The sequence below is a fragment of the Leptonotus elevatus genome, chromosome 19, assembly GCF_054856555.1.
Source record: "Leptonotus elevatus isolate MCC_2025b chromosome 19, RoL_Lele_1.0, whole genome shotgun sequence".
Lineage (NCBI taxonomy): Eukaryota > Metazoa > Chordata > Actinopteri > Syngnathiformes > Syngnathidae > Leptonotus > Leptonotus elevatus.
This window is the reverse complement of record NC_141257.1, coordinates 7,828,944-7,855,293: the sequence shown is the minus strand read 5'-3', so window position 1 is coordinate 7,855,293 and position 26,350 is coordinate 7,828,944. Positions and strand designations below refer to the sequence as shown.

At 39.4% G+C, this 26,350-nt stretch overlaps 1 protein-coding gene across 7 annotated transcripts; it reads left to right on the top strand.

Moving 5' to 3' along the window:
• The first annotated feature begins 386 nt into the window (after nt 1-386).
• On the top strand, nt 387-25,914 carry spire1a (spire-type actin nucleation factor 1a). Of its 7 annotated transcripts, none has more exons than XM_086063021.1 (20): nt 387-940; nt 4,223-4,254; nt 11,525-11,800; nt 14,062-14,187; nt 14,462-14,536; nt 14,621-14,785; nt 15,516-15,602; nt 15,691-15,820; nt 17,115-17,156; nt 18,454-18,501; nt 19,511-19,647; nt 19,719-19,788; nt 19,960-20,108; nt 20,248-20,268; nt 20,571-20,603; nt 22,381-22,518; nt 22,596-22,666; nt 22,740-22,767; nt 24,045-24,208; nt 24,290-25,914. In XM_086063021.1, exons 1-20 carry the CDS (start codon nt 568-570, stop codon nt 24,564-24,566), a joined length of 2,442 nt encoding a protein of 813 aa, XP_085919147.1. In that variant the 5' UTR covers nt 387-567; the 3' UTR covers nt 24,567-25,914. The 7 variants fall into 7 exon arrangements, with proteins under 7 accessions (XP_085919147.1, XP_085919146.1, XP_085919148.1 ...); XM_086063020.1 differs by having other exon boundaries at nt 388-940; nt 19,719-19,797; XM_086063022.1 differs by lacking the exon at nt 20,248-20,268 and having other exon boundaries at nt 388-940; nt 19,719-19,797.
• The last annotated feature ends 436 nt before the right edge of the window (nt 25,915-26,350 follow it).

Here is a 26,350-nt window from a genome sequence, read left to right as displayed (position 1 = left end):
ACTACAACGGGAAGACAGAAGTATAACTATAACATTAATCTAATTGCTCTAACGTCTTTCTTCCCTCTGATGCAATATTTTGGGGTGGGATAACGTAAACATTTTCAAATGGCCTGTGCGTGGACAGTATCACTACAAGCGGTATTAGCAAACAAATTCCGGTTACATTTCAAAATAAAGTGAATGAACTAGATGATAATTGTATTAAAAAAGAAAATATTGTAACAATAAGATTATTGTTCTGGTTTAAAATCATACCAAGAGTTCCACGTATATGAAATCATTCTTTTAAATTTCCACATAAGGAATGGCAGTTTCCATTTCCGCTTCCTGTGGAACACACTAAACTTAACAGGCACTAGGACCACGCGGAAAGTCATCAACGAACTTGAATTGGTTCCCTGCAGTCGGTGCATCATCGTCTGTCATTCGTTCCACAGATGACAGCTAAGCAGCAACATTAGCATACATCTCCGCGTCACAACATCAAAAAAAACCAAAACGACTTTGTTTGCTTCAGTTTCTCTCCTTGCCGTCGTTATGCCGGTGACATAACGCCAATCGGGCATGTCCGCGCAACCAGATACCGACGACGGGCTGCTGACTTCACCGAGCATTCCCCGCGACTTCGCCGCCGCCTTCAGCGCTTCCGCCGGCGGCGACGTCAACATGGACGCGGCGGTTACCGGGGAGGCGGCGATGGAGAAGATGGACGTCTCCCTGGCCGAAATCCTCGCGCTGTACAGCCAGCCCATCAACGAGGAGCAAGCCTGGGCCGTTTGTTACCAATGTTGCCGAACGCTGGCGGCGAGGCGGCCACAGCGGAAGGGCTCCAAGAACTCCGGTGGCGATGGAAACTCTCCGCGGAGGATCGAGGGACCCGGCGATGTGAGGATCGGCCGGGACGGCACCGTCACGCTGCGCTTCGAACGCACCACAGGTACCCACTTAAAAAAAAAAACATCTTTAAATGACGCATGATGACGTTAGCACGTATAATTTTAAATACGGTTCTAAATGTAGTATTTTGCAAGGGAAGTGTCACACAAAAGCGAATTTATTATGATTTATTGGAATTTATTGGAGTGGGTGTGTGTGCGCCGGTGGTGGGTCAGTAAACAATGTACCACGTGATGGGGGGCTACCATGTTTTACAGTCTGCAGCAAAAAGGCGGCTAGGCTAAAAATAGCCCAAATGCTAACATGCGTGCCTCTCATTTGATACACCTGCATGATATCACGTCTATCAATACGCTGCAGAAGGCAGAGCTGTTTTATGCTAGTTTAAATAATTAATGTTCAATAATACAGGCACGTATGTCATGATTATTATCAGTTTGCATATGCAAACATGCTTTCAAAGCACCTCGGGCCACGTTAAACATCACAAACACGTTTTAGCACTGCATAGTTTTCTGAGCTAATGTTTATTATAATACGTCATCATCATTAGCTAGTTGGGAACACGTTTTGTTGTAGAAAATCCAGCCCCCCGAAGCCAGTTTCACTTGGCAACATCAATTTTGAGAGATGTGTAGAAAAGTCTCAAGATGTTATTATGCCTTAAAACAGGAAGTCTGGCAGTTTGGGTTGAAGCAACCATTTAAGATTAACATTCATTCAAAGACAAACTACTTTATAAATGTAGTCCTCCCCCAAGCTAGTTTCGCTAAACATAATACTTTGATTGATTTGTCATCATGAGTAGACCCAAAAGTCTCAAGAAGCCGTGTTTGAAAAGGCGCAGGAAGTCTGACATTTTAGTTTGGAGCGGCCATTTTAGGCTAATTTTCATGGGTCCTTCAGGCACAAACTACCGGTAGTCTGAAAATTCAGCCTCTTGGCGATAGTTTCACTTGGCAACATGTACTTTGGTTGACGAGTCATCATGATTAAACCCACAAAAATAATAATAAAAATAATAATAAAGTGGCTGTGTTCGAAAAAGGCACAGGAAGTCTGCCATTTTAGTTTGAAGCGGCCATTTTAGGCTCATTTCCATGGGTCCTTCAGACACAAACGAGTTGGAAACAACATGAACATTGGTAGACCCACCAAAAAGTCTCAAGAAGCGGCGTTCAAAAAGGCACAGGAAGTCTGCCATTTTAGTTTGAAGCGGCCATTTTAAGGCTAATTTCCATTTCAAACCAGTCAGAAACAACATGCACTTCGGTAGAAAATAAAACCTAAACACCTCCCATGTCGTGATATAAGCGTTGCATAGCCAACCGCTAATGTTTGTTGTGACTGGAATGTCACCCTGCCACCGTGAACATCTTGGCACTGCCCTAAAACAGAACAACACAACCATTAAACGCATACGGCGCCCGTGAGAGCAATTCAACTGTTTCACCAGCCTGCACGGGTACGGGGGCGTATATTTTAGGGGCATGGCGGCATCCTTCGGAACGGCTAATGAGCCCGACGTGACGCCAATTAGGATGAATGAAAGCGCGGGCGATTAGGCAACTGGCATACGGTCCGGCACATGCGCCGAGTTGGCAGCCGGCCACCCTCCGAACTGGCATAGTCGTCAAATATCAAGAATTCAAAATATGTTGAAAGACGACACATGTAGAAACACTGAATCTATTTTGCTGTTTGCATGACACTCAATTGAAAATCAAAAAAATTTTTGAGGTGAAATGGGGAAAAAAACATTTTATAAAATGTCAGTTTGACACAGAAAACATTTCCTATGGGAAAAAGTTCCCGGTGAGGTGGACTCTGCCGCCGAAGCCGCCGGCGACACAGAGCTCCTTGTGTCTCCTGCTGCCCCCCACCCTCCCGACGACCGTTAATGGGTGACTCTTTTATTTTCTCTCCCGTCTCAATTTGCAGTGAGTGACCTCAGCTCTCAGCGAGCTCAGCCGCACGGGAACCAAAATTCTCATGGTTGTAATACAACGTGGGGATGCGGAAACGCCACATGGAAGGGTCAAAGTACTCGATGGGTGTGAGTGAGGTGGCGTGATATGAAAGTCTGCGGCTCCGTCACGTCACACTACTTGAATATGAACCTTTTTAGTTCGTCTTTCACTTTCTCTTCCTTGAGCTGCTGGATTTTATTTGATGCCAGTTTAGGCACATGCGATATTGTTAATGTTCAAGTTTGCAGGTAATAGGAATCCATAATTGCGTTTAAGTGCCTTTGCTTGTCAATGACACGTCACAAATGCACAGAAAATAATTCAGGGTTTTGTCAGTCATTTGTTGAATTGAAAAATAAGTATTCAAATGTATTTAAATGATTTATTTATTTTTGTTATGTTTTTATTTATTTTTATTTTTTGAGAGCTTAGTATTATTCATTTGTGTGGTCAACCTATTATCGTCACTCTCTCTCTTTTTTTATTTTTATTTAGAAAACATTTTATCGTTGTGATTTTTGGCTTTTCCCGCAGGTGTCGACTCATAAATCTAAACATAAAAACATCAGAAGATTTTGCTTTTTTTTGGTAAATTAAAATATATATTTGACCAATTATTTAATGCAATTTTTTTTATTGTCAATTCAGAAAATTTATAGTATATTTAGGGGGATTTTCACAATTATATTCTTTTTTTTCCAAATTAAATGTATAGATTTTTTTTCTATTTGGACCTAAAACCAATTCAAACAAAAGCATTAAGATAAAAAGTTAACATTAAAATATTTGAAAAATTAATATTTTAATACGTGTTGAAAATGTGTATATTTTTATAATTATTTATATGTTAATATCATATATATAAATTAAATTTATTTTTTAATAATTAATGTTTATATAACTTATATATAAATTAAATAAATATATATAAATTAAGATACATATATCCACTCAGTATTTTTAGGGGGAGTTTGGTATGACGCTTTAATGTTGTTTATTTATTTAAAAAAAAAAGATATATTTTTTTTTAATCCATTAAAAAAAACATATTTCTGGTCATTGTTGAGCCAAAAAAAAAGTTTCAGTTGAGTATTATAAGCATTTGTGGGTTAAATATTTAATAGGCGTTCCTGCTGCAATATGTATGGTCGACCCTGCTCTCAACACTAGTCGCCCCAGCTGAATATTATTTCTAAATATAAATTAAATTTCTTCACGCTACTGTTGGGTGGCATGCTTATGAGCTAATTGTCCGAGAATGTTCCATACCTGATGTTCGCTCATTGCACAATAATTGCGCATGAATAATCCGAATAACAGCGGGTGTGTCTGTCTTGTTTTTGCTGTTGCAGATAAATACGGATCGGCGCCAACATCACTGGAGGTGAGTGTCACGCACTCTCACGTGGAACGCTCACAACGCAGCGTTAGCGCAATGTTGCATGATGGGTGTCGAAAGTGCACGGCACAGTGGGGAGTTGTCCAAACATCACAGGGGAAAAGACGCAGGAAGTCAGCCATTTTGGCGACCATTTTTCTTTCCCGCCTATTTTATTTATTGCTTCTGTCATGGCTCCAAGACCTTTGGGACGATGTCAGCACACTCATTTGCTTTGGTGAGGGTTGAAAAGGCTTTTTATTAGCATGAGTGCAGACTTTGTTTTGACCAGCTGGCTTGACATGGACTATATTAACAATTTATTATTATTTTTAGCCTATTATGAGTGATTTTGGGGTGTTGCAGTTGTTAGTGCGCACTGGCAAGATGGTAGACTTTACACAGATTTGATCAGCTGGATCAGACCGGCAGATATTTAGCATTTTATGCAAAATTGGTGATGAATTGCCCGTCGATCGATAACGTCAACGGAATAAAATAATTTTGAGGGTTTATTTATATTTTTTCCTAATTTATATTAATGGCCGTCAATTATACGCAAATTTTGTCTATTTGCGGACTAGGCCGGTCTCCATTCCCCATGAATAGCCGCGCTCAACTTTACAGTAAATTAATTTAATTTAATCGATATATTGCGCCATCTTGTGATTGAATCTGTGATTGGTTATCGTTTTTTTTTTAACTCGCAGTGATTGTCTCCAAAGTTTTAACTCATTCACTGCCGTTGACGGCTATAAACGTTGTTAACAAGAGTATGAAAAGCCTAGAATTAATTTTTTGTACATTTAGAACAGATATAAAATTTGTGATTAATCGTGAGTTAACTAGTGAAGTCATGCGATTAATTACGATAAAAAAATTTAATCTCCTGACTCCCCTAATTTTTAATAATCTTTTCTTTTCTTTAATTTGTTAAAATATATATATAAAAACAATTCAAGAAAAGATTATTAAAAATTAGGGGAGTCAGGCGATTACATTTTTTAATCGTAATTAATCGCATGGCTGCACTAGTTAACTCACAATTAATCAAACATTTTATATCTGTTCTAATATAATAAAACAATTCTAGGTATTCATACTCTTGTTAACAAAAGTGGGACACATGTTAAACTAATATAAATAGTTCAAATGAATTATTGATGTCTATAGCCGTCGATGGCAGTGAATGAGTTAATCGCGAGTTAACTAGTGAAGTCATGCGATTAATTACAATTAAAAAATGTAATCGCCTCTTCCCCTTAATTTTTAATAATCTTTTATTTTTATGAATTTATGGCAGTGAATGAGTTAATCTTGTAAAGTCTACATGGTAGCAATATAAGGTATAATACAAATATATTTTTTATTTTTAAGGTTGTTTTTTTTTGCGATACTATTCCACAATGAAAACCATACAACAGATTTTGTCCAATTCTAACATATGCTATAAATCAATAAAAAATAAAATTTTAGCAAGTAATTGACTTTGTGACAGTAAAAAAAAAAAAAAAAAACAGTAGGCTAACCATACGGGTGACCCTAAATTACACAACATGTTAGATGGCAAATTTGAGTTGTGGCCATAAAATGGAATCTTCTCCTCATGTGGTGTGTGTTTGTCCAGGCGAGATGCAACCTCATAATGTTGGGTGGAGACGTCCGTGTCGATGTGTTGCGTTTGTGTACACCAGAGTTCACCACCAGTATGTGTGTACCACCCAGCAGCTGACGACTGGCATGTAACCACACCGGCAATTTAGGAGGAATTAGATCAGATAAGAACATGAGATGTAATTTGATCAAATTAGCTCAATTGTCCACATTCCTCGAGCTACATTTTTTAAAAAATTTATTCTTGAGCTGCTGCTGTTATAACTTCCTCCACCTCGTCAAACTTGATCAGTGAAGGCAAACCGGAAAAAAGATTTCCCCACGTTAAAGACGACCTCATTGTTTTGCATCCCTTTTGATCCCAATCGATGTCTTGACTCGAATTTCACTTTCAGCTTGCATTACCCGAGACCCGCGTTGCCTTTCTGCAAACGCGGCAACATCTGCAAAAAGCCGCAGACGAGCACTTGGAGTGGATACAAAACCATCTTTGCTGTCGTGAATGTTTGTTTACTGCCACTAGTGGCAAATATGTTTTGGGGAAAGTTACTTTGTCCTGTACAGAATGTTTCATAACGATAAATCAGAATTGACGATTGTATTTTTCTTGATTTTTTTTGATTACTTTTGATTACTTTTCCTAGAAACTAAAAAATAAAATACACTGAACTAAATTACTTGGTAGGAATTCTTGTGAGTTCCGTTTTAGTAGCCACAATTAGCGAACAAGAACACTTTTTTTCCTTCTTATTTAATTAACAGTCTGGATACACGTCAAAACAAGATTCGAGCCGATTTTTGCCGATTTTTGCCGATTCTGGCCTATGATGTGAACGTCCAATTGACCAACAGAAAGTCCGCTTAAGTATTAAACATGGCACTATATCACTGAATCATGAATCATGATATTATCGATACTGTCTGCAAATGATTCTAATATGGTGATTAGAGATACTAATGTTATTTTCAGGGTTGATACTGTTCATAACCGATATTTGGAGCCGATATTCATTTTCTCTAAAAGGGAAAATATTGAAGTTGAAATTAAAAAAAAATACGACAACTACAACTTTTAATTTGTAATTTTTTTTAAGCATGTTAATTTTTAGCAAAATATTGGAGTTATTTTTATTTTATTTTTATTCTTAGTCAAAACACAACTTTGTTTTAAATTTTTATTTTTTAGTCTTTAAAGCTAAAAACGTTTCAAACAAAAAAGGTTTTGCTACAGAAAAAGTTTTATAATAATTTTTAGAAGTTTTTATTTCCATTAAAATGTTTAAAGTTAATATAGTTTTCCAAATTTTCAAAACATTTGAAATGTTAAATTTTCACTTCTCTTATTTTTAATTAAAACATTTTTGGGGAAGAAAGTTCCCAGAATCAGCAGCATCTTTTATTAACAACTCATTCACTGCCATTGACGACTATAGACGTCAAAAATTTATTTTAACTATTTCTAGTTTAACATTTTCCCCACTTTTGTTAACAAAAGTATAAAAACCTATATATATATTTTTATTAGAACAGATATAAAATTTGTGATTTGTGAATTTTTTTTTTTTTTAAAGAAAAGGTTATTAAAAATTAGGGGCATCAGGTGATTAAATTTTTTAATCATAATTAATCGCATGACTTCACTAGTTAACTCCTGATTAATCACCAATTTTATATCTGTTCTAAATGTACAAAAAAAATCTAGGTTTTTATACTCTTGTTAACAAAAATGAAAAAAATAAAGTTAAACTAATAAAAATAGTTTAAATGAATTTTTGACGTCTATAGCTGTCAATGGCAGTGAATGCGTTAAGTTACCTGAAAAATTTAATAAATAGTTCCCAGAATTTAACACAGTTTTAAATTGATCTATTATCGGCTGTATGATTCTTCAAACAAGCCGATGCCGATTTTGGTGAAAATGCTGAATATCAGCGCAATCTTCCACTTGACTTTCTCGATGAATCCTGCTCCGGTATTCGCGTGCCTGCACCCACAGCGGCTTTTTCGCCGACAGCCGGAAAAGCAACAAGAGCGTTCTCCCGTCAGGGCAGCTCCACCGCGACGCACTTGTTTACGTCAAAGTGCGCTCTTGTTGAAACGGCAGTAGCCGTATGATTCCCTCCCAGACGCGCTCATGTGTGTTGACACACAAAGGGGTCATTCTTTCCCCCCCGTTTGCGTTCGTGCTTGACTCACTGATGCGCCCTCGCCGCGTTAGCAGTTATCACGGCTGCTCAACAATAAAACTTAATGATTTCTTACCTTAAGTCGGACATTGACAAGCCGGCTTCCGGTGGCTGTTGATAAGTAAAACAATTACAAATACGCCAGTGATCTTTTTTTTCTCCCAAAATAAGAAACGGTTAAAGCTGCACTTTGTAACAATTTGCCCCAAAATATCTTTACAATAGCCTTTTTATTTGAAACTTTTTTTTAAATTAGTAGATAAACATCTTAGATGTTCATAATGGGAACTCCTTCAAGCCTCTGGCCAATAGTTTTCAGGCTGGATTCGGGTTCGAATTTACCGCGCAATGTCTGCGGATGTGACGTCTTGTGAAAATGCAGTTTCATTTTTTGGCCACAGGTAACAGTAGTGATTAAAAATTCAATTTTCTGCGTTCAGTACCTTTGGATATGAGCATTTCCATTAGAAAATTAAAGAATTCATAATGTGGCAATACAGCAATTTTGTTAAAGTTTGGATATTGCAACGTGTGACTTTTTGTTAGTGTTTTCAATTAAAAATTTGTCCTTGTAAAAAAAATTAAGATATTAATTTTTTTTTTAAAGTAGTTCGGATATTAGAAGATGTAAAAGCCTTGAGTGCTACAAAATATTATTGGACATTTTTTTCACAATTGACACTTTTTACCTCATTCACTGCCATTGACGGCTATAGACAACAATTTTTTTTTTATAACTATTTCTATTAGTTTAACATTTTTTTCACTTTTGTTAAGTGTATGAAAACCTAGATTTTTTAATTGTACATTTAGAACAGATGTAAAATTTGTGATTAATCGTGAGTTAACTAGTGAAGTCATGCGATTAATTACAATTATCGCCTGTCGTCCCTAATTTTTAATAATCTTTTTTTTTAATGAATTTATGGCAGTGAATGAGTTAAAAAGTAAATTGAAAAAGATGGCTCTATTTTTATTACAAAAAGTTAAAAGTTGGATATGTCAAGTTTTTTTTTTATGTTACAAAATAACACAATTTTCAAAGTAGTCAACAATTTTTTTTTAAGATAAAAAATGCTATTTAAAAACATTTAATATAACACGTGATTTTGTTTATCATTTTTTTGTTTGAATTATTTTTAACCGTAACAATTGTTTGCAAGGCTCTTAAAAAAGAAAAGAAAAGTTTAACACTAATTGTTTTGTCAAACTATGAAAAACTAGCTGTGGTAAACCTATTTAAAAATAATTTTCTCACGTGAGTGATGTGATTCGCCAACCACCAAGCATGTTATTTTGTGTCAAACAGGTTCTTATGCATGTCCTAACCGTACACCCCGAAACAATGCTTTCTTCCCTGGTCTGGTTTAGCGACACCCCTCGAGCCAGCAGTAATGTGTGTTAGAGAGCGCGTTCACCTTCCCTGGGTGGAGGCCGCTCGCTAATTATCCGATCACCGCAGCAGAACCAGTCCGGCTCCAGTTACCAACAGCGGAGTTGTTTACTACTTCCTGTTGTTTCTTACCCGTCAGGCTGAGTCACAGAGGCTGGGATGACCAACTTGTATTTAATTTTTTTTCCCTTAAACGAGGCTAGTGTCTCAGTGGATGGTGACGTATAACGTGGAACCCGTTTTTAGCTTTTCCTGAGAGTTCTAAAAAACTCTTCCTTGCACTTGACACGTGCGACTCTTCCATGTGTTGTAATCCTCCGACGTCCTTGTGTCTATTCTGTTGTCCTATGGATTATACAATTATATAATAAGACACTAAGCGATAGGATATTTACCCCCCCCCCCCCCACCCTCCCGCCCCCCTCCCTCCAGAGCAGGATTATCTGCTCCACACACACGAGATGATTCACGAACAATGTTTGTTTAAAGCCTCGAAACCCAAGGGATGCTTTGATACCATGGTGGTCCTGTTGTGGTGTTCCCCACGGATCAGACGTTTGCCCGCTCTTATTTATGCTCTTGTGTGTCTCAAGGACGACACAGTTGCCCATTTATAATTTAATTCTGCACTGGACCCAACAAACCAGACCAGTGACGAGCTTTATTATTTATCATATAGAGTTCCTCAAGGATCGAGTCTTGGTCCACTGTTATTCCTGGCTCGTTTTCTGTGAGGATATATAGTCAGAAAAATGTCAAAAACGTTGACGTGGACTCTGAAACACCGAGTGTGAAATCAATGTCATTGGGCTGTGGAAGGAGGAGGAGAGTGTCACTTCACATCGTGTGTCAACAATGCAGTAACTTCTTGAGCCAAGCCAGTCAACGCCCCGTGACTGGCACTCCTTTGCCAGGTCCTGCTTCTTATTCTTAGCACATCCAACCGAAACATTGCTCTCCCTTATCGCCATCGAGGTGTTCGTCTTGTTTCAGCAAGGCTGGAGTTTGTTTTATTTTGCTTCGTTGAAAACCCCCGTCCGTGTACAACTGCATCAACTTTGCATATATATATGATGTATTTAAATTTGACAAATCCTACCACATCAAATCGTGCAAATCAAAGTGAAAAATATAAATGGGTCAAATTGTTTTGTAGTCCACAATAAGGTTGGGGATTTCAACCTCTTGGTAAAATGTTACCTGTGCTATAGGAACAATGGAAATATGAGCCGGAACCGGTTCTGCGCATTCTTTGCAAGGTTGCCACTCAAGTGCTCCTTTCCTCGGAAAGGTTCCAAAGTTAGCCTGCAGTCGTCTTTTGTTATTAGCTTGCAAATCAGAGCCATTTGGAAGTTCTTCAAAGTTGAAAGAGATGCTTACAAATTGAGATCACACATTTATTGGAAGCCACGTGACTTTGGGGAAATTTGGTTTTGATTCCATTTATGCAAAATATCAGGGACGGAAATGTGGCCTCTAATTGATCTTTTGTCGTCCCTTAAGTACCACAACTTTGACTTGATATAATTTGTGCTGTGATGATGCTCTTTGCAGGGTCAAATTCTCGTCTAGTTTTCATGTGGTCCCCCACCCAAGGACCAAAACCATAGTCCACTGTTATTTATGCCGTGTTGTTTCTTAATGACCAGACCTTGGTACACTTATTATTTAGGCTGTAGTCAATGTTCCTGAATAAACAACTTAATGTTTCATAGGGACCTGATACTGGTCCGTTGTTTGTGCAGTGGTGTGTCGCAAGGATCCCACCATAGCCCACTGTAATTTATTACATTTATTAAAAAAAAAAATGTGACTAGTTTTCCAAAAGAACGAGTACAGGATCCTCATCTATGTTGCGGTGTTCCTTTGGGCAGTCCACGATCCTCTGGTCTATTAGTTTTGGTGTTAGCTATAGCATTCGTCATTATTTATGAGGTGTTCCTCAAGGATCACAGCTTGACCCCCTGCTGTTTTATATTATGGTGTCCCACAAAGATTCCATCTTAGCCTTCCGTACTTCATGCTATCCCGGTCAAATTTTGAATCATTTAACTAACATTGTCGTATTCTCGCGGCGCCGCAGGTGATCGACTCGCTGGGCGTGATGATCTACAAGGCCCTGGACTATGGCCTGAAGAAGAACGAAGAGCGCGAGCTGAGCCCGCCGCTGGAGCGCCTCATCGACATGATGACCAACGCGCAGGAGGCGGAGAGCGACGACGCCTGCCCCGACGAGGGCTACGAGGCCACCGAAGAGGAAGAAGAAGAGGAGGAAGAGGAGGATGAGGAGGAGCAGCTGGCCGTTTTGACTTCAGGTGGCACCGTCAGCCAAATACGAAGCTACCGCGACTTGATCTCGGTAGGGCCGCAGTACAGTTTCCTCAAATAGATGCTAGTCCGCTATAATTTTATGCTGTGATGTTCCTTAAGGACTTGATTCTTGTTCAGTATTTGTGTTGTGGTCTTCCAGAATAATCTAACTATAGCCCACTATTTATTTATGATGTGGTGTACCCCAAGGGTCAATCCTCATCCCACTGTTATTTAGGCTGCGGTCTTCCTCGGACCACTTCAACTTTGCAATTGCTAACAATCTTGGTTCAAAGAGTTTTTCTCCTTGGGTTACATCACAACTACCTTGCGGTGAATGCCCCCACACCACCACTTCGCGCAACCCCCACCCTCCCTCATTCTTCCGTGCGGCATATTGCGCTGATGGGACCCGTCACGCTGTACATTCCTGACGCTCGCAGACCCGTAAACAAACTTGGTATTTCCAGCGCAATAAGCTGAGGAAATATTCACAGGCTTAGTTCCTCATAGTGGACGCTGTGTAGTGACACACACACACACACACACACACACACACACACACACACACACACACACACACACACACACACACACACACACACACACACACACACACACACACACACACACACACACACACACACACACACACTGAATGGGTGTGTGTTGCATTGCATTGGCATGACTTGATTAGTTGGCTGACGTCCGTTCTGCAAAAACACTTACCTTTTTGTTTTGCTTTTTGTATGCGTAACAAGTGTTTCACAAAAGAACAAAAGTTTGCTGAAGACCATTTAGTTTTCTTATACCGTGGTTATTTGCGGCTATCGGCCTTGAAATTCTCTCCGGTGTTTCCACTGTACAGTTTGTGCAACAAAAAAAAAAAATGCTAATGGAATGTTCCAAACAGGTGCCGTCAACTGCGGTTGCCAGTCACTTCGTCAGAATACGTCACAATTTGCGAGCATCAAATTCCTAGCGAGAGTATAATCATTATCATTATCTTTATTATCATTATCTTGCCCTTGCCATTTAAATATATCCATACGTCGAGGTGAAAGCGCATTTCGGCTTGCCTACCTTCTTTAATGGAACATTTCCCATACGTCAAGCATTTTTTTGTGTGTGTACAGCAGCAACAGCAAAAGTAACAGATGATGCAAATTTTAATGCTGAGCTGTGATGTTAACTGTGATTGTCCTTGTTGTGTTTTGTTGTAATAATAGTCATAAGGGGGCAAAGCTTGTCGGGAAATGTCACCGTGACTGGACGGTCAGGTTTATTTTTTTCCTGGAGGGGTCACGTGACTTTCTCGGCACAGTTGAAAGTTTTCCCAGTATTACTTGACACAAAGACAATGTATGACAAATAGACAATGGCTAAATGCTATTGTTAGCGTTAACATTTGAGCATGACTGAATGTGGTAATGATATCACAAAAAGGGTCTTCTTATGCAGTATTTTGAAGTAATATATATATATACTATATAAAATCCTTATGCCTAAAGCCAAATGCTAACATTAGCTTTCAATTTGGGCCCACATTTATCCATTTATTTTTATAAAATCTATTGAAGAAATTAGATGTTTAGTCATATAATATAATGTATTTATTGAGGAATTTAATCTTGATTTGTTTATTAAAATGAGCATTGCTTTGCAAAAATAAATAAATAAATATAAATCACAATTTGTGGCTAGAATTTGACCGAGCTAGCAACTCTTGCATTTTACATGTGGGTAATTTAACAAATAACACAATCATTTAACACATGATTTTAATTATTGTGTAAATTACTTATTGTAATATGTTATTTGATTTATGTATCAAAACTAGTAATGCTTTCTGTAAAACAATCCAATTTGAGGCTAAATTTGATGACACAATTAGCCAATGTATGCTACGTTTCTTATTGATTGTACATTACTAGGGATGCACGAGGACCGATACCAGGTATTGTATCAAGCCGATACCTGGCCTTCTTTCATGGTCTGGTACTTGCAGCAATCAGGAACTAGAAATGAGAATAGAAAATTGCTGTTCATTGAATTCAATTTTAAAGTAAAATGCTTTTGTTGAAGCTAATTGCTAAATGCTAATTGAGATATATCGGTCATTGTTTTTTGGGATAAATTTTACGTAGCAAAAGTACTAGTGGTATCGGTGACTAGGGTTAGAGTACCCTAACCCGAGTTGAGTACTTGTACTGGTATCAGTCTGGAAAAAAAAGTGGTATGGAACATTTCAGTGCTAATCCACCTTGTGAAATGATTTTGGGATGCTTTCTCCTCCCCCTCCCCATCCAGCTGTGTTCCTCTCACCTCCCGAGCCCCTCGGACGCCCCGGACCACTACCAGGCGGTGTGCCGCGCCCTCTACGCCGAGTCCAGGGAACTGTCCACCTTCCTGGTGAAGATCAAGAACGCCAAGGAGGTACAAAGCCAAACGGTTGCCATATGTCTTCAACAATCCTGCGTTACATAAAATACGGCGAACTGACCGAAGGGTAATCTTATGACAACTATTTAAGGAGCTTAGCTGAGGGGACCCGCCAAGTGATGCTAATAAGTCGCCACAGTATTGCGCATTCCAGCCAATTAAGAATGTTACTCAACCAGGCCCTCAGTCTGACTTGTTATTTTTCTACAGTAGCCACGCCGCTAGCAATTAGCATGACTTAATTGACCTTATTTCGACTTCATGGCAGAATCTTCGCAAAATGGAAGGCGATACACTCCAACAACCTGTTCGTGACCTGGATGAGCTACAAAATGCAGATTGGGTGAGGACAAAGGCCCACCGCTGCAGTCCGTTCTATAATAACGCCAAATGTCTTTAAATGTGTCTTTTTTGTTCCCCGCGACAGGCTCGGTTCTGGGTCCAGGTGATGCGAGACCTGCGCCACGGCGTGAAGCTAAAGAAGGTGCAGGAGCGCCAGTACAACCCGCTCCCCATCGAGTACCAGCTGACGCCCTACGAGATGCTGATGGACGACATCCGCTCCAAGCGCTACAAGTTGCGCAAAGTCATGGTAAGCCATCGACGATGACTTTTGATCCCACATTGGTCAGAGACCATTTTGAACTCACTTAACTTTATTTATAACCGTTTAACGCCTTGCAATTGGGCATTTGTTGACAAGACAGCAAAATTTTGGAGCCTAAAAATGCTAATATTTGTCCAATTGGGTCTCATACGGGTGAATTCCTTTGATAGGAGTTTAGACATGGGCTCCAGTTTTTTAATGTTACAAAAATCTTCAAAATTGTTATCATCAAACTGTTGAATTTGCGCAAACATTTTTTTTCTATCACCACCTACTGGCCAGGTATGCTTACTGCATTAAGTCAACTTTTAAATGTACGTGCCTCACAAAAATGCTGTTCCTTATTCAATTTATTTGGTGTTGTGTAAGAATGTACAGTACCAGTTTACAGACTACTGCCCCCTACAGGTGTGGAAAGTTATATCCACATGTGCTAATGAGGGGGAAAAAACAACATCAGGCTTATTTTCCACGTTTTTTTTTTTTTACAGTACAGAGAGTAACGAAATGTATAAACAGACAAAAGAACATAAAAATAAATGCTTTTATAAATAAACTAATAAATGACATCACTTTTATAGCTGCCTTTTTGCTAGATAGTATAGCATCACCCAAAGGTCTCTTTTAATATAATATGACTTAATCTAAATTAGTTTAGGTTTATTTTCACAAAGAGATATTGACAGCATTTTTACGCCCCTCGTTGTCACTCCAGGTGAACGGCGACATCCCCCCGAAGCTGAAGAAGAGCGCCCACGAGGTCATCCTTGAGTTCATCAGGTCGCGACCTCCTCTAAATCCTGTGAGTCAACACGCACCCGTTGCGACGTTGCGATGCAACACAATGACACGCACGCTAAGCTATTCACACATACGCGGTTTTCTGGCAGGTGTCGGCCCGACGGTTAAAACCTACGCCGCCGCGACCGCAGAGTCTCCACGAACGCCTGCTGGAGGACATCAAGACGGAGAGGAAGCTCAGGCCCGTCTCGCCGGACATGACCCGAAGGACCCGCCTGGGTGAGGGCGCACGCAAGCTAACACACATGGTTCCTCCTCCATTAAATCATCATCCATCATAATTAACAAAGCTTCTTGTTCGACTGGGTAAACAAGGATTGCATTGACTGAGTGCTCTTGTTGACTCAAGGTTTGACTAAGTTCTCAACTTGATGTTTTTAGCCGCACTTCCTCAAGTAGTGATTGAAAAATAAACTAAAATAAAAGTAAATACACGTTTCACACCCTCATTAAGGAGGTTCCAACTAAATTCATGTTGCAAACCAACACAGAAGCTCAATTAGGCTCAATAAGGTATTGACTCAATTAGTTGGAAAAAAAAAGTCCCCCTTAAATGTCTTAATTTTTTCGCTTACAAAAAAAAGAAATTTAAATTACATTGCTATCGTTTACATGGGTAACTTGTTGCTAACCCAAACAGCAGGACCTGCCTTAAATTAAGTCCTCCTCGAATATTTGTAAAAATAAACGCCTCTCTCAAAATCGAAGAAAACGGTGGCTACCGGTAAGTGAAATTACATTGCTATTGTTCACATGCAGAATTCGTGTCGCTAACCAAAACTGTAAAAGGCCTTTAATTGACTCCTCCTTAAAAAAATAGCAAAAATAAGCGCCTCTTCAAAAGGCCTCACTTTTCTAGAAGAAAACAAACTGGTAGCAAGTGGTGTTGTCATGTCCCATATTTCGTAAAAAGTGAGATTACGTCACTGTCGTTCGCAAACGGAGGCTTGTTGCTAACCAAAACTGCAGCACCCAGAGAGGTCTTAAACTCAAATTTTGCAAATTAAATGCCTCTCTAAAAAAAAAAAAAATACACCAGATTTTTCAATCAGAAAAAAAACTGAGCAACTTGAGTGTATAACTAATGTTCAGACATTAAACGGGCAACTGCTGAGATAATGTTGCTAACCAAAACAGCAGCACCTCATAAAGCCTCAAATAAACTCCTCCTTCAAACTCCCCCCTTTTTTTTTTTTTACATCATGAAAACCCCCCACATAGTATCATAACAGTCCGATGTTTCATATATAATGTTTAATATTATTTTTTTTAAATGCATTTCAAAAGGCTTCGCCCCTCAATCTGCGGTTGAGCAACTAAACTTCCCCAGCCACGATTTGTGCTAATTAGATTGGAAGTAAAGTGCATTAGTGGAGTAAATGTGCATACCGTACAGTGTTTGTTGTGCTCTGGGCTTTCCACTTGTTGCATAACTGAGCGTATGGAAGAGATTGCAATCATGCACTGACTGACTTGGCCTTCTTTTTCTCCAACCTGCAAACAAACGTGTCAGTCATTCGTCCTCTTATCACGTCTTACAGCTTTGACTCGTCAGGTAAAAAGTTTCCCACACCTGTCGCACCTTTTTCTTCTGCTGTTCTTAGGCCCAGCTTTCTATTTCTTTTTTTTCTTTTTCTTTCAGTCGCAAACACACCCACTGTTTGTATGTCTGGTCTGTGTCGTGCGAGTATGTGTGTGTGTGAGACACACCCGTCACATGTCGCACATTTTCACAGCTGGATTCCAAACAATCAGCTGTTATTAGATCTATTGGAATTGCTTCGTCACGTTCATGTTGTTATTAAGACGATGAAATCAACACATTTTGAAAATTCATCCCTAGAAGACGGTACGACTCGGCAGCAGCTTGAAATTCATTACATGTTTAACATGGGTAGACCCACAATAAAAAATAAAAAAAAGAGTCAAGAAGCCATGGCTGAAAAGACACAGGAAGTCGGCCATTTAAGTTTGAACTTGAAACGGCCATTTTGTCCATTTGCAGGCGAATGTAAACAACAAAGATGGCTGCCTGATTCTGATAAATTGCTTATTGTTCTGGTTAACACAGTCAGTCGAAATCACATTGGGTTACCTAAAGTTACTTTTTTTTTTCAAATAACTAAATTAAATAAATAAAGAGATAAATATGTTAATAGTCGTGTAAATTACGTTTTGCCGTTCACTTTGTCTCTACGGGTTTCGACATTGTCGAGTGACGTCAGATTTAAAATCGGTCAGTGAAGTCAGGGTCCTATCTATCTATCTAATCTTTATTTGATCTAATCTAGACCCATTAAAGAGTCTCAAGAAGCTATGGCCAAAAATAAACAGCCATTTTGGTTTGAAGTGGCCATTTTAGGATCATTTAGCCATTCCCTAATCCCCAAGACATTTTTCGTCCAACATTCTGACACACTGAATCGGCATGAATGAGAGCTTTTGTCACTGCGTAGTGACTAAATTTGATGAGTCACCACACGCGCAGCTCCATAAGGTTCCGCCGGACCGAACGTCCCTCAAAACCTGCCGCGAGTTTATCGGCCATGTCACAACAGAGAGATTACGCAGCATCGCCGTCAGCCTTGCCTGTCCGCGCCGGCCGTCGCCCTAATCCACACCCGCTGAGGAATATGTCGCGTTACATAACTGTGAATGCATGAACGGCAGATGACGGGTCCCAATCCAACGCATCACGCCAGCGACCTCAATCCCGACGAGGAATAACTTGTCGTTCCCACGGCTGGCATCCCTCTTTGTGTGTGTGCGCACTTCCCTTTACGCACTCCCCTCGTGCTTGTTGACTGTCCCCAAAGCATCCATCTGTTATTCATTGACGCTTTCATTCACAGGTGCCGGGAAAAGCATCAGCACGCCTCACGATTTGTGCCATACCTTAGGTACGCGACACCACTTCATCTTTTTTTTTGGTCTTTTTGATTAGCTGCGGTGTGTAACGTTCAACTCCTTAAGCCACTAACATAACTGAAAATAAGGTACTGCAAATGACAAATTTTACCTAGCAACAAGCGAGTGCGGCCCCTCGTCTCCTGTCTGTAAACAGCTGACGAGCAGACATTAAGAAATGTCAAAGAATGCATCTTTTTTCCCCCGAGTCGCTGTCCGTCAAAACGGAATCAAACACAGTGGGGGGCTATTAAAAAATGTAATTGAGGGCCGTAAAGTCGTTTGGATCAGTTGGTGACTATTTGAACTATGTTGCTAACTAGCGACGTAATGATAACGGCAATATCGTCATATTAAAATTGATGCGATATCGTTATTTTAAAGAAGCAGGTGGTTAGTTTATTAGCGCTGTTTAATTTTAATAAGGAATGTTTTGGCCACTGTAATTGAGCAGTTATCACTCCCACAAATCCGTCATACCAGCAAATATTTTTCAACATCTTTATGAAAAAACGTGACTTTTTGCCCGATGCTCATGAAGACAAAATAAAAATAATTATCACCATCTCTCTTTCTCTCTCTCTCTCGCCCTCTTTCTCACTCTCTCATCGTAGAAATTGTAATCCCCATTTTTAATAAATATACCTGTAATCTGATCACGTGTTTTTTCCTGTAACTGTAATGGAATACAGTTAAAAAAATTTCCCCAATCTGATTACGTAACGGCGGTACATGTATTCCGTTACTCCCCAAGCTTAGGGATTGGTGAGAAATATCGAGCCAACACTGGCCTTATTTTAAGGTATCGTGTACTCATGGAGGCTGCTGATACCAGTACTCGGTGAATACTCGTACTGGTACCAGTCTAAATAAAAAGTAGTATCAAACATCCCTGGTAACCGTAATTACTTTGAATTCAGATACGGCCGCTCTGTTGCTAACCAAATGCTAACATTAGCATTCCGTGACACCGAAACGAACGTTTGTCCGTCTGTCCCTCAGACACCCCCGACGCTCCCCGCAAGCTGGCCATCAGCACGCAGTCGCTAGTGCGGGGCTCGGCCAACCAGCTGAGCCAAAGGAAGAGAGTCCTGCGGGCGCCCTCGCTGGCGGAACTGAGTCCGAGCTCCGAGTCAGACGTAGGACCGCCACAATGGCGACTTTATGACATTGTAATGTGACCATTTGAATTGAGCAACTTTATCGACAGGAGGACACGACGAAGAGCAGCTCCAGCGCCACAACATCCATGATGGACATTTCGCCAGACTCCAACAAAGGCAAGAAATGTAAGCATGACTTTGATCATTCAATTAGGCGGCGATTTGAACGATAATTAGCATTAAGCTAATGGACCTTTCCAAGTCCCAAATGATGTGGTCCTCACTCAATGTTGTTTTCAAAGCAACTCTATCCAGAATTAGAACATCCTTATGCTTTCATTTTTCCAGCTCTTCCGGCGTTCCTGCCCGTGTCCGCCACGCCGCTGCCGGATAAGCGTCAACAGTCGGCTTCCTTACGGCGCCACACCATCGTAAAGGAGGCGCCCGCCAATGCCGACCCCTTCGTCAGGCCGTCCCGACAGACCTCCAAGTCTCTGGTACGTACGCAGATGACGGCCGTTTAAATCTAAATAAAGGCCTCCCTCAAGTAAAGGCCGCAACTGTTAGGTTGACCATTTGAACTCGTATTGCTAAGCACTTGCATTGACTGGCTGACTTCCTGTTTTCACGCTGCAGCTGATGGACAACGCCGGCAAGGTAACGCCCCCTTGCCCCCCCCCTCGCTATAATTTTTTACGTCCACAATTTTGCTCATCACGTGTCCTGCACTGTAATGTGGCGCAGCTACTTTCGAATTACACATCATAAAGTGGTCTAGACAAAAAAAACATGACTTTATAGGACAACACAGGAAGTACAACTCGCGTTATTAGCTGTACTCCGACTGTAATTATGTTTAATCCCAGAGGTATTATTACGTTAAAGTCTACTTTATGTAACTCAAAATGGTCTCGTGTTTGTTTGTGAATGTTGATGTCGTCCCTCCCTGTGTGGTTCAGGTCCAAGATGGCGGTAGTGCTACTCGGGGCACGGTATGTCCTCCCCAAAAAATACAAACATAAAAAAATCTGCTTTCACAGGACATTGGTGGCATGCAAAAAAAAAAAAAAAAAAAAGCAAAAAAGATCAATCATGTTCAATTGAACGAGACAAAACATGCTACAAATTTCTCACGTCTTCCACTATGAGTCCTTTGCCATTTGAAAGACAATTCAAGGCTATCAAAAAAGGAAAGAAAAGAAATTGAAGCCAATTGCTAAATTTAGCAGCTAGAGAGTTCCTGATAACCACGCGATGATTTATTCATGATCATAGCAATCAACAGAATGACAAGACTTTAATAACAATAATAGGGTAGAAATAATCTAGACATAAATCCACATTTTGCGATTTTAAAGTCTATGCTATACATTCACGAGGGACCTTCTCGCCAGTTATTGCTCTCCAAAATGTATACATATGTGTCCCAAAGACGTATTTATACGTTTTTTATGTTTGTTTGTTTGTTTTTTAATGCTAGAGCATTGAATAAGTATTTATTGAACAGTTCTTCACAGGGATATCGTGTCTTATGTATGATTTTTTTTTTTTTTAATAGACCTGTTCTTTGATATCGCGCCTAATTATACGGTGCCCCTAATGGGCCACAAATACGATACACATTACACTAGATGTCAATATCAAGCAAATTGCATCCATGTGTTGTTAACAACTTTTAGAGTGAAAAAAAAAGAAGAATCAGAGCAGTATCGGCAAAATTGGTATCGGATAGGAAAAAGTGGTATTGGGTAGGGGTGTCAAAATTGGTGCGTTAATTTCAAGTTCCCTTAATGCCACAAAAATTTTTTTTTACGTGCAATTAATGAACCAACGCTTACTTGGAAATCCTGTACAGGGGGAATTCTAGACACGCAGCAGACACGTCCATGTCAAAATTTAGCAGTAATAAATGTAATAATAATGCATATAGTTTTTATAATTTTACAAGTTACTCCATGTTAAAGATTAGATCGCTCTTCATATGAAAGGAAAAATGACCTGAGCTGTCACCGTCTTACAAATGCAATTATGCCATCTAGTGGCAAAAAAATGACCAACACAAATCAATATCACACTTGTTTTTTACAGTACAGTAAATCTTACTAAAACTCCATTTTATGAATTATTATGAAATTACTGTATCAATGACTAAAAGATGCAGCCATATTTCTATTAGTTTAACATTTTCCCCACCTTTATGTTAACAAGTATGATTTTTTTTTTTATTGTACATTTAGAACAGATATACAATTTGCGATTAATCGTCATTTAACTATTGAAGTTGAACATTTTCAATCGCCTGACACCCCTAGTATTGAGCCATCCCTATTAATAATAATGTGCCACCTTGCACAATAGAAATCAACTTAATCCACAGTCATTTTCCATGATCATGGTTTTCATCAAAGCAATTCGTCGACAACTTTTGACTACTACAAGATGTCCTTGACTTGCAATTTGTATTTGTTCCATGACCACGCTTTTTTTTTTTCTCCCCTTCACATTCATTTGGATGATTTGAGATACGCATGTGCTTGAGCATGGGCACAGAACAAATTACACTCGTATCTCAAGGAACAAAACAGTCGATTAATTGACGGGGAAAAGCCGTTTTGGGATTGTCCCACTGTCCTTGAACGCATCATCTTGTTGGGGGTTGTTGGTGGTGTTCTCCTTCTCTGGTTCTGGTTCTGGTTCTGGTTCTGGTTCTCGATAACTTGTTGGGTCTCGCGTGACGTGAAGGTGTGTGGCTGGTGTGCCGTCCCGCAGGAGGATTTCTGTTTCCCGGAGGAGTGTCTGGCTCTGACGGTGGAGGAGGTGATGCACATCCGGCAAGTGCTGGTCAAGGCCGAGTTGGAGAAGTTCCAGCAGTACAAGGACGTGTACAACTCGCTCAAGAAAGGAAAGGTGGGACCGCAACTTTGGATTTTGAGTTAATTCACACAATTCACACTTATTAACGCAAAAATAATACTTTTTTTCAGCTTTGTTTCTCATGTCGCGTGAAGAGGTTCTCCTTCTTCACTTGGTCGTATACGTGCCAGTTCTGCAAGAGGTATTTTGGTCAAATTGTAAAATGATCAAGCTGAAGATGAAAAGTGACCATTTGGTTTTTGGGTTCTTTCCAGGCCCGTGTGCTCACAGTGCTCCACAAAGGTAACACTTTTTTTCCCCCTTCCAAAATAAATAACACAATTTTTTTGTGGGGGCGGGGGGTCATGAAAAAAAACCCCCTGTTCTCGTGATATTTGAATGTATTTTCTAGGAGAAATTACGAGTTGGCTGAAAGGATTAATCAACTAACTAATTTGATGACAAAAAAAAACTTCACAGGGATAATTTTCACATGTGGACTAATGTTACTGGAATTCACTGACACCCATGTCACTCACCAGGCCTGACCCCACCTTATGAAGTCATACACGGTTACAAATACTACAGTTACACATGAGGATGGCGACCCTCACCGGACAAAAATAATACTTGCTCCTCACATGCACGTGATTGTTCGATAAGGCGAAATCAATTGATCAGATTAATCGGTAATCAATAAACATTAGTAATATATTTAATTATAAATATAAAATACGGCTTTATTTTGGGAAAGTTATGACTTATTATTATTATTATTGTAAGATTGAAGTTCTTAAATACTATTGCAAAAAATGTCCTTCATTCTCGCAATATTGCAAAATCTTAGAGAAGGTCTTAAGGTTATAACATCTGAAGAATACTTTTTCTTGAAAATTACATTTATGTAATATAAGTAAGTAAGTTATTGTAATATTTTTTATATTATAATTATATTTTTTTGTGATTAACTTATTTATTGCCATTGACAGCAATAGACTTCAAAAATGTATTTGAACTATTTCTATTAGTTTAACATTTTTTTTCCATTTTTGTTAACAAATATGAAAACCTAAAATGTTTTTGTACATTTACAACAGATATAAAATTTGTGATTAATCGCGAGTTAACTAGTCATGCAATTAATTATGATTTACAAATTTTAATCGCCCGATGCCCCTAATTTTTAATAATCTTTTCTTTTAAACCCCCCCAAAAACATTTTTTGATTTTTTAAAAATAATTTTAATTGTATTTTTTTAAAGAAAAGATTATTACAAAATTAGGGGTGCCAGGCGATTACAATTTACAATGACTTACCTAGTTAACTCACAATGAATCACAAATTTTATATCTGTTCTAATACAATAAAAAACATATATAGGTTTTCATACTCTTGTTAACAAAAGTGGGAAAAATCTTTTAACTAATAGAAATAGTTCAAATACATTTTTGATGTCTATAACCGTCAATGGCAGTGAATGAGTAAAAAAATAAATCTTGTGTGATTATGACTTTTTTCTATAAATATTCAAATCCTGAACTGAAAAAAGCTCACATGCTTGTGGCAAACTTCTCCTTAGATCCGCCTTCCTTCCAAGCCGTACGCCACGTTGCCCATCTACACTTTGGGCCCCAGCGCGACGGCCAAAGACGAAGCGGGCGCATCTTCGGCCTCGCTCGAGGCAGGCAAGCAGTCATTCGGCTCGGCGCAGAACCGCCGCAGCCTGCGCAGAAGCGTCTACAAGTCAGTTTCGCCGCTTCTTGCACTCTTCTGGAGTTTATTTGGTTGCGTACATTTTGAAGAGAATTTCTCTTTTGCAATCAGGCTCTCAAAGTCGAGCAAGGACGGCGACGACGACGCGCCCCCTCCGCCGCCGGGCGAGCTGGACCTCCCTAAGGAGCTGACGGAGGACTGGGCCTCCATGGAGGTGTGCGTGGACTGCAAGCAGTTCATTACGGAGATCATCTCGTCCAGCAAGCGCAGCCTGTGCGTGGCCAGCAAGCGGGCGCGCCTCCACCGCCAGAGTCGCTCCATCTACCGCAGCGCGTCGGCCTCCGTGGATTTCCGGCCCTCGCCGCCCGTCACCATCCACGAGGCGTAGTCCGAGGGAACAGGAAAGCCAAAGTCGCTTGCCTCGCTCAGGAAAACGTTGGAGAATGTAAAACCTCGGATGAGACGGACAAACATGGTTGTACATAGCGTCCAATCCCAGCCCGGCAAGTTTTCCACGTAGCACTCAGGAACAATAAACGATTGTCGCCACCCTCAGGTTGCCTCCCTCCACCTCATCCTCCTCCTCTCTTACCAAATCTCTTTTTTCATACCGCAATTTCCCATCCACATTTCTTTATTACCGGTAATTCAATTAATTACGGTCTCATTATGGAAATGGTTAAAAAAAAAAAAAAGTTTTTTTTTAACCCTAACTATGATTGGAGCTGTTTTTCACTTCTTTTTTTGGGGGGAGGGGGGGCTGCAACTCTTACTGTTGAAATTGCAGCATTGTCTTGTTTTTGTTTTATTGGTGGTAAAAATTAAAAAAAAAAGTCTTCCATGCGGGAATTCGCCCCCTCACTTTATTAGCCCTAATATACCAAAACATTTTTTTTTTTTGCTATTTCTCTCATGTTGGAAATGTAAGATTTTTCCCCACCTTTCTGTCTTTTAAAGGAAGAAATGCCAGATTTATTTTCCCCCAGGATGTATTACCAAATGCCAAATATATAAAAAAAAAAATTGTCAACTAAACCAAATGGTTTTAGGGAGTGGACGTTTTTCCTGACTATGGCAACCATAGATTTTTTTTTTAGCACTTCTCTCATTTTAATACTTGACATTAACAGATTTCCCCCAATTTATTTTTCTACGTTTGTCTTTTTTCTTGTCAACTCTGCATTTTGAAAAGTGTACCTGGTGCCAAACTGCTGTTTGTTTTCTAGTTGTACATAGTGTAATATGAATTGAGCGCTTTGGACTCCTCAGTGGGCTCACCGGCTGCTGCTTCAGCTTCCGTCGATTGTTGTATAGCTCAACGCGTGTGAATACAACTTTTAAGAGGATCAAATGTTTATGTCAAATCAAAGTCTTTATTTTATGTGTTTAAAAAAACCACCTCATGCGTCTTATTTAATTATTTATGTCGGGTTTTTGTCTTAATAATTACTGGTTTTTTTTGTCCGTTTTTTTTTTTCTAGCCCAGGGTTCTTCCATTCACACAATGCAAACGTGATAGTTGAAGACGTTTAAAAGCGTGAAATTATCTTTTGTTATTCTTAACTTGAAAATAACAAAACAAAACCAGCTGGTCCTGTTCTGGAATGACTCTCAGCTCTCTTTAAACCTGATTTCTTTTTTTCTTTTTCTTTTTTGGCTCCAGCCAGGAATGTGTGCATGCTTCTATTGTCTTTTTTTTTTTAATTGGAAGAAACAATAAAGACATTAATTTCTAATGTTTGACTCACAATGTCTCATACGCATAAACATGGGTATACAAATTTTTTCTCCTGAAATACGGTATAAAATTTTATCCTGGCAATATTGTGACTTCATCTCATCTCAATATTTTTTATATAGTACTTCAAAAAAATCAATAAGCGTATCTGAAACAAAGTGCTGTGCATAAAAAGACATAAAACACAACTGAAAATAGCAAATTATTATTTTCAAAAACAATACTGTACTCTATACCTCTTAACATAAGCATATCAAACCTAATTCTCCTTTCCCCAACAATATTTTTGCTTGAAATACACAGTTTATGACTAAATGCTCCAGAGTCAACTTTTTTCTGAAAAAAACCCGACTTTATTCTATCATGTCAACGAACATTGCCAACTAGAGTCAGAGCGTTTCGGTCAACGTGGTTTTAGTGACCTCTGGTGGCAG

What these genes read in the sequence shown, in the direction of transcription:
- spire1a (XM_086063020.1), top strand. Translation starts at nt 568, where the DNA reads ATGTCCGCGCAACCAGATACCGACGACGGGCTGCTGACTTCACCGAGC. An exon ending in GCTACCGCGACTTGATCTCG is followed by an intron (nt 11,801 to 14,061) that starts GTAGGGCCGCAG and finishes CTCCCCATCCAG; the next exon opens with CTGTGTTCCTCTCACCTCCC. An exon ending in GCTCACAGTGCTCCACAAAG is followed by an intron (nt 22,768 to 24,044) that starts GTAACACTTTTT and finishes ACTTCTCCTTAG; the next exon opens with ATCCGCCTTCCTTCCAAGCC.